General features: G+C 41.8%; 1 protein-coding gene across 1 annotated transcript in view; it reads right to left on the reverse strand.

Moving 5' to 3' along the window:
* Nucleotides 1-19,539, reverse strand: part of LOC109302302 (cilia- and flagella-associated protein 47-like) — a 536,681-nt gene that overhangs the window by 18,044 nt on the left and 499,098 nt on the right. The window contains exon 19 of the mRNA XM_019523864.1: nt 9,665-9,833. Within this exon, the coding sequence (XP_019379409.1) occupies nt 9,665-9,833 (169 nt within the window). The remainder of the gene's footprint in view (nt 1-9,664; nt 9,834-19,539) is intronic.

Consider the following 19,539-nt stretch of genomic DNA (forward strand, 5'->3'; position numbering starts at 1 on the left):
TTTTTTTTTTTTTTTAAAGCTCTGCAGTCACTGGCTGTAGAGCATACAGATGGTAGCATGCTGCTGCTGCCAGCTGGGGCCAGTGCCAGCACCTGAGTCTGCCTGGCACAGCCCATGCCAAGTGCTGGGAAGAACCCAATGCTGGCGCTGGCCCCAGTGGCAGCAGCAGCCTGCTGTCATCCTGCAAGCAGATTTGGGGACCCGCACCCCCAAGGAGGGCTGTGCCAGACTTCTCCCAGGGGCAGTGGGCCCCTGGCCCTGCATGCATGATAACAGCAGGCTGCCACTGCTGGCAAATAACATGTATTTGCTTTGAACAGTTTGAGGTCCAGTTTCACAAAAAGCCCTGCACCTATCTCACTGAACCTTGGCAGGCTTCATGACATCAGCAGGGGCTACCATTTCTGAAGTTTTTGCCCTGCTCTGCCTTCATACTCACACATGCCATGAGTTTAGCTTTGAACAGTTTGAGGTGCAGTTTCCCAGAAACTGCTGCACCTATCTCCTTGAAACTTGGCGGACTTCATGGCCTCAGAAGGGCCTAGCATCCCTGCAAATTTCACCTGAATCAGATGAGAAATTACATAGTTATAGGCAGTTTTGTGATTCCCCATTATAACATGTGGCCAAAACACAGAAACACCGTCAAATTTCCAAAACAGTTCTGAAACAGTTTCACACAAAATGAAATGGGACAGTGATTTGAAACACTGAAATGAATCACTGTCCCTCTGAAATGCTGAATCTGAAACTGAAATAAAATTCAGGCATTTCACACAGCCCTACTATACAGGTACTTTATCTTAACATATATTTCTGTTTGAGAATTTCCTTGATTATGAGAAAACCCCATAAAATCCAAGCATTAATTATAGCCTAGAAATCAAAAGAGAATGCTATCAGGTGGCACAAAATGATGTGAAGGTACGTAGTTTCAAACTGCTGCTGTTGTTGTTATTATTATACCTTTAGGCAGATACAGACATGATACTTTTACTGGTAAAAGTGATTGGAAGCTGGTCTATACCTGTAACAGAACAGTACTTTAGTACACACAAACTGGTTTAAAAATGGCAGAACCCCATCTAAGATTTGCCCCCCTGCACCAAAGGGCAAATGTGTGTTCTGCTCACAACCAGTACAAATTATGCCACTTACAGAAAACCATATGACTTAGATCAAAGCCACCTTGGACTTCTGAATGTCTGTACCTAGCCTTAAAGGCATATTCATTGGGCAATCAAAGTAGCCTACATACCATGTACTAGTATGCTGTGTGTAAAGACCTACCTAATGCCCTTCAGTTTCACAGGCAGAACATAGGGCTTGGCAGGCACATTATGGGTGAAGCATGGTGGGCCCCCAGTGTCTCTGATTGGGCAAAGGGGTGGGGCGACATGACAGGCAGCCCTCAGAGCCATTCAGTGGTGAGGGGCAAGGGAGGCAGCAGCCACATTTCCAGCAGCCCTTTGAGTCAGCACCCACCCCCCCTCCTTTCTGACCCCAGAAAGCTGCCACAGTGTGCTTATTACCTGAAAATTAGCAGAACGGGAAGAACGATGACTGATAGAGTTACATCTAACTTCCTAATGACCCCCTCTTGTTATTTGAGCCTGTCACAGAGCCTGTCTGTATATCATAGCAACTGCACACAAGAATCACAAATAACTTGATTTAAATACAGCTTAGATTCTTTAAATATATGTAAAATTTAAATTAATTTTAACTATATGGAAATTTAGATGTGCCCATATTATTCCATCTTTAGAACCATCTGGGACAAATAGATTAACCTAGGAGCTAAATTTCTTATGAGGCACAGTTTTTAATTAAGGTTGAATTAATCTACAGATTTACATGTCAATTTTCAGAAATTTCTTTCCATAGTCAGAGTAAGTAATGTTTGTTTGAGGAAAATATACCTTACTGTCAAACAATGCAGAGTGGTTGAATCTCAATTTAAAATGGAAAATGAAACCTGATGTTAAGCTACAGGTTACTGCCAGCACCCCTATAATTTAACATTGAACAAAGAGTTCACAGCTATATTAAGCTTCATTGTGCAGGAGACTCTTAATATCAGACTGCTTGCTGACATCTGTAGTTCAAGACTCAGCCCCCAGATGTGAGAACCTAAAAATATAAAGATCCCTAGGTATGCTCATTGAGTTCACCAAGCTGGGAGGAAACTTTAAGTCCTTAATCTGGGTTCTAATCCGTGTAAGTGAATTCCTAAAATCCACTGATTTCAAAAGTAGTGCTCTAAAAGACTATCTATATGAACTATTACAACTGCTGTCCATATAAAATGCTTAGACGCATGAGTTGGGGTAGATGTCATTTACTTGGAATTTAAGAAGGCCTTCGATATGGTATCTCATCCTATTCGCATAAATAAACTGAGCGGCTGTGATATAGATGATTGCACAGTCAGGTGGGTGGCAAATTGGCTTAGGGGTCACACCCAAAGAGTGGTGGTGGATGGGTTGGTATTGACCTGGATAGATGTGGGCAGTGGCTCAGTCCTTGGACCAGTGCTATTCAATGTCTTCATCAGTGACTTGGACGAGGGCATGGAAAGTACTCTGTGCAGATTTGCAGATGATACCAAATTATGGGGTAAAGTTAACACACTAGAGGATAGGGAACAAATCCAGGCACATCTGGACAGGTTGGAAAAGTGGGCAGAACAGAATAAGATGCAGTTCAAGAAAGACAAGTGCAAAGTGCTGCACCTAGGGAGAAGGAATCACCAGCACGCTCAGCCTGCGGGAGGACCTTCTCAGCAGCACAGCAGCGGAAAGGATCTCAGAGTCACTGCTGACAGCAAGATGAACATGAATCATCAATGTGATAAAGTGATCAGTAAAACTAACCACACTCTACCATGCATTAACAGGTACATGATGAACAGGTCCAGGGAGGTGATGCTTCCCCTCTATGCAGCACTGGTCAGACCATAGTTGGAGTTCTGTGTCCAGTTTTGAGTGCTGCACTTCAAGAGGAATGTGGAAAAGCTTGAGAGTATTCAGAGGAGGGCCACTCATATGGTTAGGGGCCTGCAGGCAAAGTCCTATGAGGAGAGATTGAGAGACCTGGATCTCTTCAGCCTCCGCAAGAGAAGGCTGAGAGGTGTCCTTGCGACCGCCTACAAATTCATGGGGGTGGGAAACAGCAAGGAATAGGAGATGCTCTGTTTACCAGGGCACCCCTTGGAGTAACTAGGAACAATGGCCACAGACTGACAGAGAACAGATTTAGGTTAGACATAAGAAGGAATTTCTTTATGGTAAGGGTTGCCAGAATCTGTAATTGGCTTCCAGGGAAGGTGGTGCTCTTCCCTACCTTGAGGGTCTTTAAGAGGAGGCTAGACATGCACCCAGCCGGGGTCATCTAACCCCAGTGCCCTTTCCTGCCTGGGGCAGAGGGTTGGACTCGAAGATCTACTGAGATCCCTTCTGATCCAAACATCTATGAATCTATACAAGTTGTTAGAAATGACTGCAATCTTTAATGAGAGATGTACAAATAAGATAGGGTCCTTTTTGCTCTGGTTTGGTATATATTGTAAAAATCACCATTGGATTTCTGAGGAATTCTGTTTGAAATGATGAACTTAGGTGTTTTTAACTATATTTTAAATTAGTTAAAATAGTTATTAGCCAAAGATTAGCTATAGTAGAGATTTGCTCATATTCCCCTAACCCTCCAAAATCAGTGACACAGTAGACCACTCCCAAGCACCTGGAGATTTTATCAAGCTCCTAAATGAGATTCTTCTGGATATGTTACTATTTGATTTCAGGGTTAAAGTTAAGCCAGTGAACATGATTTTTAGAGCTTAATTCATCCTGGAGCAACACCTTTTCAGTGAAAGATTTCAAACCAAAGGTGAATTTGGTTTGGGTATTTAAATGCAAAACACCTAATAATTTGAGTTTCTGCATTATATTTTAATTTCCTGAACTCTATCAATTTGTGTAACATAATGTTAACAAAATTTAATCCTTATTAAACATAAAATAACTGAGGGAGTTAATTCAGACAAAGTTCCTTTCTCTTTTCAAATGAAAGAGACAGAGAAATCTTACCACTCTGTTTATGTGAAAGGAATGAATGAATCCAAACTCCAGTCAAGCAAAAAGGAAATGAGAATAAAAGAAGTACAGGACTTGACAGTTTCCTAGACATATTTTTATTCACTATTTTCCAGTTGCTTCAGAAAAAACAGAATACTGTAGTAATTATCTCCACTACAGTATTGTGAATTTTTATCCAGTAACTTGCCTCTCAATTTGGTTTAATTATCTTATTTTCCAGCTATATTGCTGTTTAATTAGTTTTTCATTTAGTAGCCTTATTATAGTGTCAGTGTGACAAAGGTGACTTCCAGGCCCATTGCTAGTATGGGCCTGCCCCATCTGTGGGCAAACCGCCTGCCTTGTTCACCTGCCATACCTTGTTCGTAAATGATTGGGTCATTAAATAGGCAGGAGGCTGCCCTTCGAGTGCCCAGCTGTAACAGGGCAGTGCATACATGCTCTGACCTCCCTTACATGTGTCCCTTGCCTCACAGATGTCACACTGTGTGATGATACTCTGGATCATAGCCAGGCCAAACTGGGCATGCAGTTGGATCTTTATCGTATTGCCCCCTTTGGGGCCATACACCCTCCCCACCCCTCTCACCGGGGCCTCTTGCACTCCAGTGGCTCTCACCCAGTCTCTTGCACACTGCCTATCCAGGCCACATTCACTCCACTCTACTCAAAGAGATCCTCAGGTTTTACTCTCCACCCCTTGCTCAGCCCTAGCACAGTCTTTTGGGCCTCTCACGTGGCCCTCACCTGAACAGGACGGAGCGATTGCTCAACTATGGTCCTACTTCACCCCTGGCCCCTCACTGAACCACTATGCTCTCTCTCAGGCCACAACTCTGCCCCCTACTCTCTGAGCCCTGGGGGCTTCCACCCCAACAGGTTCAGGTGCTTCTCTCTCTATAAGTGTGCCTGACCTCCACTCTGCCCTCTCCAAGGGCTGGAGTCTTAGATCCCTAGGACTCTGGTTCTGCTCACTCAGCATGCCTGGCCCTCACTACAGGATCTAACACCCCATAGGGCTCATAGGTGCAGCTACACTGCATGCCTGGCCCCACTTAAACCTCCTAGTAACCCACCTGGAGGTAGGGGCTGGGGTTTAGGCATCTCAACCCTCCTTACACTGTGTAGGTGATCGGTCTTGGTATCTAAGTGGGCTGCCATGCCACCAGCAGTCCCACCAGGCCCTCTATCCCAGCAGGGCAGTTTTACAAAACCAATGAGGCCTCCTCCTTTCCCATAGCCTCACCCTTACCTCCAAGTTGTTTCTGGAGCCAGAGTTCAGCAGAGAGATGTTTCTTCCCTGCTGGCTGGTCTCAAACTGCTCTCGACTCCTCAGAGCTGAGCTCTAAAATGGCCACCCTCATCAGCCACCTGGTAGCAACCTGTGCCAGCCCTTAAAGTGACAGACACCCAAAAGGGTGTGCTGTCACAGCCAAAATTCTGCAAGGACTTTCAAAAATGTCATTTTTTATGGGATTACATGGCTCTAGCCATTTGGACTACAGATTTCTTTTAAAGCATTCTTTATTTTTAAATGAAGAATTTATTTTTAATAGAAAATATCACTTGAGAGGGAAACAAAACCTGTCCCCTTTCTGTAATGAGCCCATGATGTCTCTCTTTTCCAGAGAGGGAAAAAAAAGAAATTGCATAAATCTCATAGTTGGTTTTTTATTTTGCCATTCTCTCTCTTTCTGATCCACCCATTCTTAACTTCTATTATTTTCCAAAATCCCCTTTTGTGACATTTTGTATCTCCAGGATAATTTTAGAACCTTTTATTCTATAAGACAGTTTTATAGTTGTGAGGGGCTGGAAAACATAATATGAATATATAATATAAACAAAGATAGGGACTTTCTATTTCTTGCTCATCTAACTTTCATTAATAATTAACTTAAAGATTTTCTTTCTTTCTGACAACTGTTACTTTTGAGATAAACACCTCATCAGAGCAAGATATGGAGATAAAATTTCTAAAAATAATAACTGCTTTCTAAAACAACTCATCTTGGAACACACAAAAACTGAAGGAATTCTAGACCTAATCCTGTGTAACATATAGTACCTGGTTCAAGAAATATCTGTAAATGAGGCACTCTGTAACTGTGACCATAACGTAATAAAATTCAACATCCTACTGGCATGGAATAGGTCAAAAAGCAACCCAACCCAAAACAAACAAAAAAAGCACCATGCCAATATACAGCTTTAAAAAGAAAAAAGAATACATAAAAAGGAGGAAGAAAAGTTAAATGGAGCAGTCAAATATGTAAAAACCCTGCAGGTAGCCTAGAAACTGTTTTAAAAATACAGTATTAGACACTCAGGACAATTATATAGCATAAATCAAGAAGGGTATCAAGGCAGTCCAATAAAACAATAAAACCCCTGAATGGGGGTTTTATACCAGAGCTGAGGAGACCATTCAAGGCAAAAAGGAATTCTTCAAATAAACGGAAGGTATGCCCCCATATGAGGAAAATGGGAAAGCTCATACGCTCTGGCACAGCACATGTAACAGTGAAATAAGGCAGGCCAAAAAAAGAATCTTAGGAACATCTTGCAAAAGGTCCTACAATTAATTTATAAAGTTTTAAAATACATTAGAAATACGAAGTCAACAAGAGACCATTAAATGACTTAGCCATAAAAGAGATGATAAGGTCATAGCAAAGAGCTAAATCAACTCTTTGTCTCAATTTTTACTGCAGAAATTATTGTGGGAATTCCCACACCAGATAGATCCTTCCCAGCAGATAGATTTGTAAAATGAGATTACCTTGAAGTGACAACAGAAGACGTTTTAGATCAAAACGAGAAGTTACATACTAATATGTGATGAGATGGCATTCACCTGAGAGTTCTTAAGGAACTCAAAGGTGAAATTGCAAACTGTTTGCAATAGTATGTAACCTTTTGTTACAAATGGCCTCTGTGCCAGGGGACTGGCAGGTTACCAACATAAAACCCATCTTCAAAAAGGGCTCCACAGGTGATCCTGGGAACTACAGACCAGTGACTCTCACTTTCATCCCTTGAAAGTTGGCAGAAACTATAATAAAGAATAAAATCAGCAGACGTGGAGAAGTATGATATGCTGAGGAAGAGTCAGCACGATTTCTGTACACAGAAAACCTGCCTCACCAAACTGCTCAAGTTCTTTCAGGGTGTTAAGAAGCACATGGACAAAGGAAATCCAGTTGACAGAATATATTTGGATTTTCAAAAAGATTTCAACAAGGTCCCTCACTAAGAAATGTTCAAAGAATCAAGTTGCCACAAGATTGGATAGAAGGTTATTTAATGTATTGAGAGCTGATTGAAAGATAGGAAACAAAGGTAGGGCTAAATAGTTACTTTTCAGGATGGATGGAGCTAAAAAGTGGGGTCTCACAGAGGTCTGTGCTTGGTCTGTTTTAGTTCAACATTTCATTGATCTTCTGGAAATGGGGATAAGATTTCCAAGTTTGAAAAGGATACTCAATTATTCCAGGTAGTCAAATCCTAAAATGCAGGGGAGAAGCTGCAAAAAGATCTTGCAAGGTTAAGTGACTGGGCAAAAAAAGGACAGACTGGCTGCTTACAGATGTAACCAGCTCCCCCACCCTCCCAAACAGCACTTTAAACTTGGCATAGTGCTGCACCAAGCCAAGCACATGCCCAGAGGAGGTACTGTGTTAATTGGACCCAGTTCACCCAACGTCTGTATAGATTGGGCACTTCAGTGGGGTTTTCCAGCACTTTTATCTAATAGCTGATTGAACCAGCTATTAGAGAAAAGTGCCAAAAAGTCCTGCTGAAGTACCTGAGCTATATGTTGTGGAGCCGGATCCAACTAATGTGCTGCTGCTTCCCGTAAAGCAAGTTTTTTGGTTTTTTGGTTTTTTCAATGTCTGTAAGCAGCCAAAAACTTCAAGTGCAAGGTAATGCAATAGGGAAAAATAACTTCAAGTATACATACATAATGCTGGTTTCTTAACCAACTGTTACAACTTAGGAAAAAGACATAGTAGATAGTTCCCTAAAACATCAACTCAATGTGCGGTGACCAAAAAAGCTAATAAAGTGTTAGGCATCATTAAGAAGGGAATTGAAAACAAAACAGAAAACATCATCATGACACTGTTCAAATTCATGGTGAATTTTATAGTGTGCAGTTCTGTGTGCATCTTGAACACTGCATGCAGTTCTGATCTCTGCATCTTAAAAAGCATGTAGTAGAATTAGAAAAGACACAGAGAAGGACAACCAAAATTATCAGGATACCAGGAAAGACTAAAAGGACCCTTCATTTTGGAAAGGAGAAGGCTGAAGAGAAATATGACAGAGATCTATATAACCACAAAGAATGCAGACAACATGAATAGGGAGGGGCCCAACAGTCATCAAGTCCCAGAACTATGGAGGGGTCACTGAAATGAATAGGAGACTGGTTTAAAACTAACAAAAGAAAGTACTCTTTTACACAGTGCATGGTCAACTTGTGGAACTCGCTGACACAGATGCCTGTAGAAACAGATATAATAGCCAAGTTAAAAAAAAAGTCTAGACAAATGTATGGATAACTGATACATTAATAGCTATTAAGCAGAACAGTGAGAGGTGTACCCTCTGGCATCTCTAAACTAATGATCACTCTAGATATACTCAGTTCAGTGTTCTCTCTCTAAAGCCGGGCTATCTAGCTGGTAGCTCAAAGACCACATATAGCCCATGGGCCCCCACTATAGCTGCTACTGTTCCCCCTTCCCCTCCTTGTTGCTCCTGCTGTGGGAACCAGGGTCTTTAAGTTTCCCCTTCTCTGGTTTCTACCTTCTGTCCCTAATTCTGGGGGTGGGGCAATATAATGGGAGGAGACTGGGGTGGAGTTTTGTGCATAGAGGGGCATAGGGTGCCTGTCCTGTGCCTACAGCAGGGAAGGGGGCCAGGCTGCTTATGGTGTGCATAAGAAAGGTACGTGCCAGGTTGCCTGCATAGTATGCACACGGGTAAGGGTCATGCTAGTCTGTCCAGATGAAACAGATGAAAGCCTGCTGCAGGACTGCCTGCACAGCAAGCAGACCTTATCTGTAGCCTGTGCTTCATGTGGGCCCCGAGATTACAGCACTACAGCATGTGGCTTCTGGCTTCCTGGATGTTGGATAATGCTTTTCTAAATCATCCTCTTCTGCCACTGTTGGAGACAGGATACTGAGCTAGATGGACAACTGGTCTAACCCAGTATGGCATTTTTTGTGTTATTATGATAGGCTTTTACAATCCTTTTCTAAAGCTGTTTTACATTGATAACATTGAGATGCGCTATTTTACACTGGTAACATTGAGGTGCATGGATCTAAATAGAAATTATTTCTAGGAATGTTACTGTGAAGACAGCAAAAATATGAGACAGCTAAAATCAAAAACCTCCTTGTAAAGCTTCCATGAGTTGGTTTCCTGTTTTTATTTTTGTCCCTTCTCCAACAGTATTTTTTAAACAACTTAGCCATGAAGAAAATGCCTCGATCCATGACAATAGTACAGCAAAGTCACTGTTATGATTTCATTCTGTAAGGACTTACCTGAATCACTAATATTGCTTTGTGCTTCTTGCTGTACATACTTGGTTTGAATCCTACAGTTATATGGGTTCCAACAGTGTCAAGTGGAAGAAGTTCTCCATCTTGAGGCAATACAACAAATTCTGGGTCGCTGCCTGGTAGGAAGTATGCCATAAATGGTTCTGGGTATCTAGAGAATAGCAAAGAAGGATACTGGGGCTATTATATTTGAACATTATGCAGTTCTATTTAAAAAATAGCAGGTATCCTGCCACAATAAACCTTCAATTAAACATTAATGATGCCATGCAGCTGTGAATCAGGATACTTGTTAGTGTATAAAAAGCTTACTGAAGGATAATGGGGATATTTGCCCACTAAAGAGAAAAGGAAACAATTGATCTGTAAACGGAACTCTGCTTATTAATATGAAAATGTTTGGCTGATGGAAATAATTATTTTTTATCAAGCACCAATAAAAATAAGTTAAATGTGTTAGATTAAATGTTTTGCATCTTATCAATACAAAAACCCCACTGATTTCAAATTCAATTGTGTATATGGCAAGCAGAATTTACCTATATTTTATCAAAAGCAATGCATACAAAGACCACAATGTCAACTTGATTATTGACTAAAAAAAATCTGTAAACAGAAATCATGTCTCTATGGTAAGCACCTGTACCTTGAGGTAATATTAAGATGGGACAGAAATTCCAGATGATTTGAAGACACAGAAAATTCCTATTTCCTATTATTAGCCTTTTCTAAATTACTTCTGTACTTTTTACACACGTATTTTATACATCCAGTAGCTCTGCATATTATAAGTGCCTATCCTGGGGTCTTAGTCAAAAGGGGGCCTTCTAGGTCCAGGCAAGACTACAGTAGAAGGGCATGAGGTCATCCCAACTCAGGCAATCAGTATTTAAGAAGAAAAGTTCCTGAATGAAATTGATGTCTCTGACCTGATGCAGGAAAGCTAAAGCCAGACATCACCTGGGGAAGGGTTCACCAGCAAAGAGAAAGAGCTGAAGGGCTTATAGGCAGAAGTAAGCCACTCTGCCCACCAAGTCAACCAAGCCATGATCTCCCTTCATTGGTGGGTAGGTAGAGAACAGCCTGCTGGAGCCAGTGGTGCCTGTTTCAGGGGAAGCTTCAGGAGCCTTTTGAACAGAATAATTGGTGGATGCAGGACAGCACACCCATGCCATATAGTAGCAGCTGCCAGGTTGTTGATGACCAGGACCCAGCTGTGGTAGGACAGGCTGGACAAGAGCTAGCATCATTTTTATAGTCACACCTCAAATTCCTTACTGAAGCTCTTCTAGTTCTTGGCTACATAGGCCAATGGATGTAGGAAAATGCCCAGAGCTTTGAAGTAATTGAAGCACCAGGTTAGGTCTCCAAAGGAGATCTGAGGAGTAAGCTTCAGTCCAGGTGCCCAGCAAAAACATATTGCTTTTGGCCCACTTGATATGGGCTGCAGAGGCACACTTGTAAACTGCTGACACTCGATCAAGGACTAGACATTATCCTCACTGCTCACAAAAACAGTCACATCATTGACATATGCTGTCACCTTAACTGGGAGACCAACAATTAGGGCTGTGGCCAATGGAAGTGCCAAACCCATCAGGCACCACCACAGCATGTGGATCAGTGGTTAGTGAAGAGAGGGGACACCTCTTCTGCAGATGCCCCTGCATGCTGGGAATGGGCACATAGTGCTATGTTTCAGGAGGCTAGAGATGCCCTGGTATAGGAACCAGATGGTCAAAGTGAAGAGGAGCCAAAACCAAAGAATTCCAGAGTATGGAATAAGGGGAAGGTAGGGGGGAGACAAAGAGAGAGTTCAAACTTTTGTGGATAGAGAATTCAAGCTAGTTCTTGTATTAAATTTTTTGGGCCCTTTTTGGAATCAGACAGTAGAGACTCGGAATAAAATTACAAATTTCAATGAAAACATGTTAAGAGCATTTAAAATGTGAAAGATTACACATGAAGGTTCATTAACAAGTGCTAAGTGCCCTCTAGGCATCTTAAAGTTATGCCACTTTGGGCAAGGATTATCTCTGAGCTGTGCTACCTATCTTGAATTAAGTTATATTCTGGGCGTTTACCTGAGATAAAGCCACCAGTATGCAGTCCTTAACTATCCCAGGAGACACTTCTACCACATGGACTAGCTATCAACCAGGATTGTATGACCCCAGGCAGCAACATCCTCTGGCTGGAGGTAAGGGAGGAGCTGTAGGGGATGGATAGGAGGCTCCTGGTCCTGGGTATGACCTAAAACTGCACCCTGCCAGGAGTGGGTGGCCTGGTGGGGCTCCCAGTGGCATGGGAACCCCCCGGAAATGCCAGACCAGTTACCACCCCAGTGAAAAGCAGGTCGGGGTGCCTTAACCCCTAGCCCCCACAACCGGGTGGGTTACCCCTTTGTTTGGAGGGCCTAGAGAGTGGACCCTCGGAAAATGAGAAAAGGGCCATAGACTCGGGCCTGTCTGAGTTTCCCCTGACTGGCCCATTCTGGAGCCAGGACCGGAAGGGTTGAAGGACCGGAGGCCCACTGCGAGTGATGCCCAAGAGCTGAGGGCCTAGGGTCTCGACTGGCCTGGAGGTGGGGGGAACCACACCAGAAGGGGAACCAGCTCAGGAAGTTATGCTGCCCGGTATGATGGCGGAAGAGGCTGCCTGAGGAAGAGGAATCCAGGTGGGGTTCAACAGGAGGATTCTGGAACCCACTGTATGGACCAATGGTTAATGGAACATCGAGATGCCATCTGCGAGGCTTGGGCAGCGGTGTAGGGGAGGAAAGGAGCTGCAAATAGCGCCCCCTGGCATCGGGGCAGAAAATGGGCAGCCTCCCACTTATTAACATCTATTAATTAATTATACCAACAAGGCGTGGAGGGCAAGAGCATGAGCGGTTAGCCTAGGAACAGGTGGGCAGGCTGCAGGGAAAGTGGCCCCAAGCAGGCCCCCTGTTACAACCCCTCCTCCACCCCAATCTATACTGTGGCTAGAGAACTGAAAATCAGGGCAGGCAAGAAGCAGACTTGTAGCCCTAACCACACCCCTGCTTGCTAACTCTTTAGCACAGGGGTAGGCAAAGTCCAGCCCTCAGGCCAGATCAGGTCCACCAGGGACTTCATTTCCCCACAGCCCCTACCAATGTCACCATCGCTGGTTACTATGGAGACCCAGCAATGGGCAGGAACCTACTTTGGGCTTGGGGTCTTGCAGTGGTGACAGCATGGTTCAGAACTGGGGCGGAACTGTGATCTGCTGCCTGCACACCCTGGCTGTAGTGTGTCGCTGCCCTGCCCTAGCTCTAGACCACTGTCACCACTGCAATATCCCAGCCCTGGCCATGGAGCCCCTCCATGCCTCACACCCTGCCAGCACTGTTGGGGCCAGTCTCCATGGAAACCCTGGACCAGCCCCAACACTGCTGGGATCTCCATGCAAACCAGCCACAGTGATGTGGGCAGGGGCTGCTGGGAAACGCAGTCTGGCCACAGGCCTGATCCACAACTTTGCCCACCCCTGCTCTAGCAGGCCTGAGCAGTTCACATTAGAAAGGGTATTAAGCCTGAACATGTGACTGATCACTAGCACTTGTTAACCTTAATACAGGCTAACATTCCTTAGAATTAGCACCTACTAACTCTGATGTATAAGCACCAGAGTTCCTGATTTCCTCTGATTAAAAAAATTCCCCAATTTTCGAATTAAAAAAAATAATCCCAAATCCACATTTTTCCATGATCATAATGAAAAACTACTATTATATATAATAGGAGCTGCTGGGAATAATCCACATTTTTTCATGACCAAAATGAAATACCACTGTTATACAGGTCTATATCTAGATCTATATATATTGGTGTTTCATTATGCTCATGGAAAAATGTGGATTTGGGGTTACTTTTTCTTTTTTTAGTCCAAAAATTGTGGATTTTTTTTTATCAGAGAAAACCCAGATTCCCTCATAACCACACCCTTGCTCAGAATTTGTAGCAATATATCCCTATTTGGGATATACTGGCTGGTAGGAAACTGGTACAGCTGGCATAGCTTTTGGAAGAAGTCCTTTATCTACTTGCAGCGGTTTTTTGTACTGACCTGACACAGAAGCACTTTTTTTCATGTTGTCTTCACATTTATAGTATCCATTTCCATTTTAAATTTACCCTTTAATGTCTCAAGAATCACATTTGTTCCTGTTGGACCCATTGGATAGATCTAAGGGTTATGGATAATCAGTATATCCAAATTTCACATAGCAGACAGTCTTTAAGCTTCAGTTTATGGTGGAAAGTCCTCTCCTAAAATACCCAGGTCTACTGATGTAATGGACACAAGACCCACAGTCTTCAGAAGTCATTTTTCCTTTAAGACTAATTAATGTTGTAATCAACACATGCTCTCCCTAAATGCATTTTTATCACGGCTTATGTCAATTTTCTAAGCTTTTTTAAAAATTTCCAGACTTTTTATCAACAAAAAATAGGAACTATGATTTGTTCCAATGATTACTTACTTCGATCTTTGACTCAAGATGCTCCTATATTTTTTGGAATGAAATCCACTAATAATTAAGTGATTAAAAACTACCTAATTCAGCTACGAATTTGGCTGAGGTCAGAAAGAAACAACTTGAGATGTTGATACACAAATGAAGAGTCTGTTTAGTATAATGGAGCAGCTTGAACTATTGGTGCATGATATAGAGATGGTTATCACAGAAATGACAGAAGCACAGAAGAAAAAGAGTCATTAGTGGAATACAAATTTCAAAGGGTATGTTCTTTCCTAAAAAGTTAAAAATAAAAGTAAAGATAGTAGAGCAGTACTATGTATGATGATGCAACAGACAAATAAGAAGTGATGTTTTATATAAAATGGAATTGGCTTGAGTCAAAATCACTTTGGGGAAATATTGTAAAATAGATACTAAGTGGGGGAAAGCTAGGGAATTATACATACCATAGGCTTTATTTCACTAAAAATATCTTTAGCGAGAGAAAATAAAAAATATCTAAAGAGAGAGATATTCTGTAGAGAGATGCATACTGTAAAGAATTACATAATTTTTCAAACAGACAGAAAAAACAAATGTTATAAATAATAATAGGGCCAAAATATTCTTGGATGTAATGGATCATCAATAGACAGTCACTTTTGGGCTTTGTTTTGGTAACTAGTGAGTCCTGACAGAAAAGCTGATGATAGAAAATTGCAGGTTTGATCATGTGGTTACAAGCTACTTCAGCTTAAATGAAAGTGTAGGATAAAACAAAAATAGGTCTACAAATAAGGTTTTTATTTTCTTTTAATTTTAAAAAGGACAGACCTTAAAAAATTAAGGAACTAATAAGTGAAGCCAATTGGACAGAAAGATCCCTAAAAGGAATAAGGATATGAAAATGGAAATTAATATGTTTTTGATCAAAGGATAAGTTTAAATAACTTAATTTCCTCAAAGGAGGAAGAATGGATAATTTCCTTCTGAGACTACTGAGCAAATTGGCATATGGACCTATAAGTCTACTAGCACAGAGTTTTTTAATAAATCTGTCAAATAAAGGGTGCTACTATGTGATTAGGAAATGGCAACTGCCTTTGCTATCCTTGAAAAGGAAAAAGTAAGTCAGCTGTAAACATGTAAGTTTGAGTTCAATAGGATTCCAGGCTTTTGAAAAAAAAACTGACAGAAAAAATAAGTAAAGACATGGAGATAAATGGAAAATCAGTATATACATGTCACATTCTATCCCAAGGCAGATGATGTCAGACTAACATATTATCTTTCTTTGGAATGATGGCTGAACTTTTTAGGTATAGAAAATAAAGTAGAGGTAATCTTTCTGGATTACACCAAAGCATTAAATGGTACTACATGGAAAACTGTTAGTTAAACTGGAGTAAATGGGATTACTACAAGAACTGTATGGTGAATAAGGGATTGGGTAAAGACAGGAAAGATCAATGAACAGTGTTAAAAGGGGAACTATTGGGGTGGAAAAGTAACTAATGGACATTTGCAAGGATTGGTCTTAGGACCACTTAGGACTTTCAATAATGAAAGTCAATATTTTCATTATTGACTTCGGCACACAATGTAGGAGTGAAATTGGCTGATGACGTGAAGTTGAAGAGAATTGTCAAAGCAGAGGGGGATAAGAATATCGCACAAGAAGAGCTGGATGGCTTTGCTTACAGAAGAAGAAAATATAGGATGAAAAATGTCATGGTGCAAACTGCTGGGTCATTAGTTGGAGACTAATAACAGGAATTTCTACACCATAAATGGGACAACTCATCAGATGGAAATGCAAAGTAAGAAAAAGACCCTGGCTATATTAGTCACCCTGTCTTCAACTAGTATGAGCTCTCAGTGTAATGTTATTATGGGAAAGGCAAATATAATGGTATTTCCAGAAGAGTAAAAGTATTAGATGGGATTAGGGGAATGGACAGCCTATCACATGACAGCAAACTAAAAGTGCTTGACATTTTTTGCATAGCAAAATGAAAGCTAAGGGGTCATAAATGCTTTCTGTACACCCAAGCACAACCCAAACTTATACTGTGTACTTCACAGTTTTTGACAAACCATCCTAAATGTATCTGCCAATGTATAATGATAGAAAAACAGGGTGGGAAGGGACCTCAATAGATCATCTAGCCCAACACCCTGCACATTCTTTCTGTAGTGAGGGATCCAAAATGAGACAGTACTCCAGATGTGGCCTCACCAGTGATGAATAGAAGGGAATAAACATTTCCCTCAATCTCCTGGCAACACTCCTGTTCATATATGTCATTAGCCCTCTGGGCAACAAGGGCACAATGTTGGCTCTTATTCAGCTTATTGCCCTTTTCTAAAGAGCTGCTGCTTAGCTAGTCAGTTCACAGGCTGTAGTGGTGCATGGGATTGTTCCATCTTAAGTGCACGACTTTGCACTTGCCCTTATTGAATCTCATGAGATTTCTTTTGGTCCAATCCTCCAATTTCTCTAGGACTCTAAATCCTAGCCCTACCATCCAGCATATCTACTATTCCCCTTAGCTTGGACCAATTAATTTTGGACCAATTTCCTACTTTATCAAGGTCATTCTGAATGTTAAGACTAGACGACACTCGAAAGTATTTCCAAGTACATCTAGCTTGGTGTCATCTTCAAATTTCCTTAAGCAACTATGCACTCATTACCATCCTTCAAATCATTACTAAAGATATTAAACAGTATTGGACCAAAGACAAAACCCTGGGAATTGGACCATACTTAATGCCACATCCCAATTATACCTTGAGCCATTGGTGATTCCTCTTTGAGTATGATGATCCAACCAGTTATATATCCATCTTACAGTACTTTTGTGTAGACCAGGGGTTGCCAACCTTTCACAACATTTGATCCAAATTAACACAGTTTGGCCAGTGTTGTCATATATTTGACGTCTAGGTGGTGGTGGTGCCAAATTTACTAATCAGCAGCATATACAAAGTTCCAGGCTTGGCAGACCCTTTAAATCTCTTCACAGGCTAGATGTAGCCTGAAGCCAAATGTTGTCAACCCCTGTTCTAGATTACATATTTTTAATTTACTAATGAGAATATCATAGGAGACTGTAAAGGGGCCTTCCCGTGCCGCCTAGAGTCACATCGCCTCCCAGTTGGAACAGTAGTATCTTGTAGTTGTAGAGCGCCTGCCATGTCTTTGACGTTCTGGGAGATAAGTCTAGACACTACTGGGAGGCAACTGAAATCAGTTATGGACTCAGAGTTTCTGTGGCTCTTCGCAGGGCTCCACCGTTCACTTACCCTGCCCTCACCACACCTGATGTTCTGGGCAATGTTGATCGCTGCTACGATTCTTTACCATCTTAGCCCAAAGGATCTTAACTAAGGTCTGTGCCTAAGTGGCTGCTTGTCCCATTCTTCCCTCCACAGTTCCAAAGACAGCTATCTACATCTCTGGTTCTCTCTTTGTCACTCTCTCGTGGCCGGGGTCCTTTCTCTCTTCTGAGGGAGTAAAGTAGCCCTCACCTTCCGTTTCTTTTAGGTCCCCGGAGAGGTTCCCTTCACCTCCTGGGATCGGACTCACCGACTGCTCAAACCTCCTCATCTCCAATTCTTGGTTGGACCTTGTCGGGTAAGTCATGGAGCCGGTGCTTACCCTCTGGCCCTCTATTTGTTCTCCTTTCTTTGCCGGGCTTCTCCCTTTCTCTTCTTCTCTTCTCAGATTTCTTTCTCCTTCTGTCTCCTCCTGGGACTCTCCCTCAGCGTCCCTTAAATCTCCCACTCTCCAGCTGGGTCCATCATAGCAGTTCCCTACTGGTTGCCTGCCTGACCAAGCTGTTCTCTCTTTGCTCACTAGCATGGCGCATTCCCTTTTCTTTTGTTCTTTTCCTGCACCACTTTTCTTTTTGCGTGTTTGGATTCTGGTGGCTGGGTCTGCTGCAGCAGCCTTTGATCTGCCACGGGCCCAGCTGGCTCCTCAACTCGTCTTGACCATGGCTTCTCCATCTCTGTGAGGTAAGTCTTTCTCTTTTTCTTTTTTCTGGCCCTGCTCATGGCAGGGTGCTTCAGGCACCCTGTCACAGAGACAGTATCCTTTCATCTTCCCCTTTCAATGGCATCTTACTTTAAATGGCTCCCTCTTTACCACAAAGTTTAACTTTGCTATTCTCATCTTCATGGCCCTTCATAAATTTTCCCTTTCTTTCTTACGTGACTTGACCTCTTCTAAGGTTGGCATATTTAGAAGAAGGGTGAGGGAAAGAGGAAACAATATCCCACTACTCTCTATGAGATGGTTAAAACACTAACAAGGAATTTAAGTGAAGAAATAGTATAGCATCCTCAAGAGATGATTGGATTCTGTACTAGAGCCAAATATAAAAAAGGTACAAATGAAGGGGCACTTGAAAAAGTTGTAAGTGGGTGGCCAGGGGATGGATTAAATTTATAATATCTTTTGTGTGATTTTTGTAAGTGAAAATTAGTTAACTTATGAATATTTAGATGGAGCCACTACACAAACACAGACAAAAAAAACTTGAAAAACTAAAGAATTCCACACACACAAATTAACTGCAGAGACTTATTCCATTTTCAAAAAATCAAATTTGGGACAACTTGACATAGAATAGCATGATAACTGCAACATTTAAGGAGATTATATTTTAGTCTATGCAACTGAAAAAATGGTGTATGAACAATATTTCTTTGAGATATTGTCAAAGTCTCTGTAATCATGTGTTGTCATTCCAGGAACAACTTCAACTTGCATGGCTGGCTTTCTAAAAGAAAGTCTCTCATTCATGATTCATAAATGAGTATAACTGAATATTTTATGATGGATCCTCCCTCTGTGGAAATGTCCCACATTTCTTGGGCAAGTGATATGCTGCATGTTAAAGAATCTATACAGAATTTAGGTGTGTGGATATGTTATATTGCTTAAGAATAGCTCTTCATTCAAAAATCTTTACGCTAGGGGTTTTTTTTGTAATTAGAGTATTTTTAAATTTATTTTAATTCTCACCTGAGCCCAACTTAGTGGGTATCTTTAAAGTACACATAGAATATGGAAAAGACCACCAGAAGGAGAAGGATATGGTAATATTGCCTGTTATACCCAATAGCCAAATAGTTAGAGCACTCCAAGAGCAGGGATTTAAGCCCTGATTTCCACCTCCTGCTTGAATGCTCAAATTACCAGGCTACTAGATATTTTAGGGTGGGTGTTTCTCAGTCTCTTCTGTTGATTCTGCTCTGCTCTGCTCTGCGCAAAAGAATTACTGGTTAGAAAACTCAGAACTCCCAGGTGACTGAGCTAACCACCAGGCTGGAGTCATTTCCATTCTCTAACCCTATG

This window comes from Gavialis gangeticus, unplaced genomic scaffold (genome assembly GCF_001723915.1).
Source record: "Gavialis gangeticus isolate Ggan-Ray unplaced genomic scaffold, GavGan_comp1, whole genome shotgun sequence".
In the NCBI taxonomy this organism is placed as follows: domain Eukaryota; kingdom Metazoa; phylum Chordata; order Crocodylia; family Gavialidae; genus Gavialis; species Gavialis gangeticus.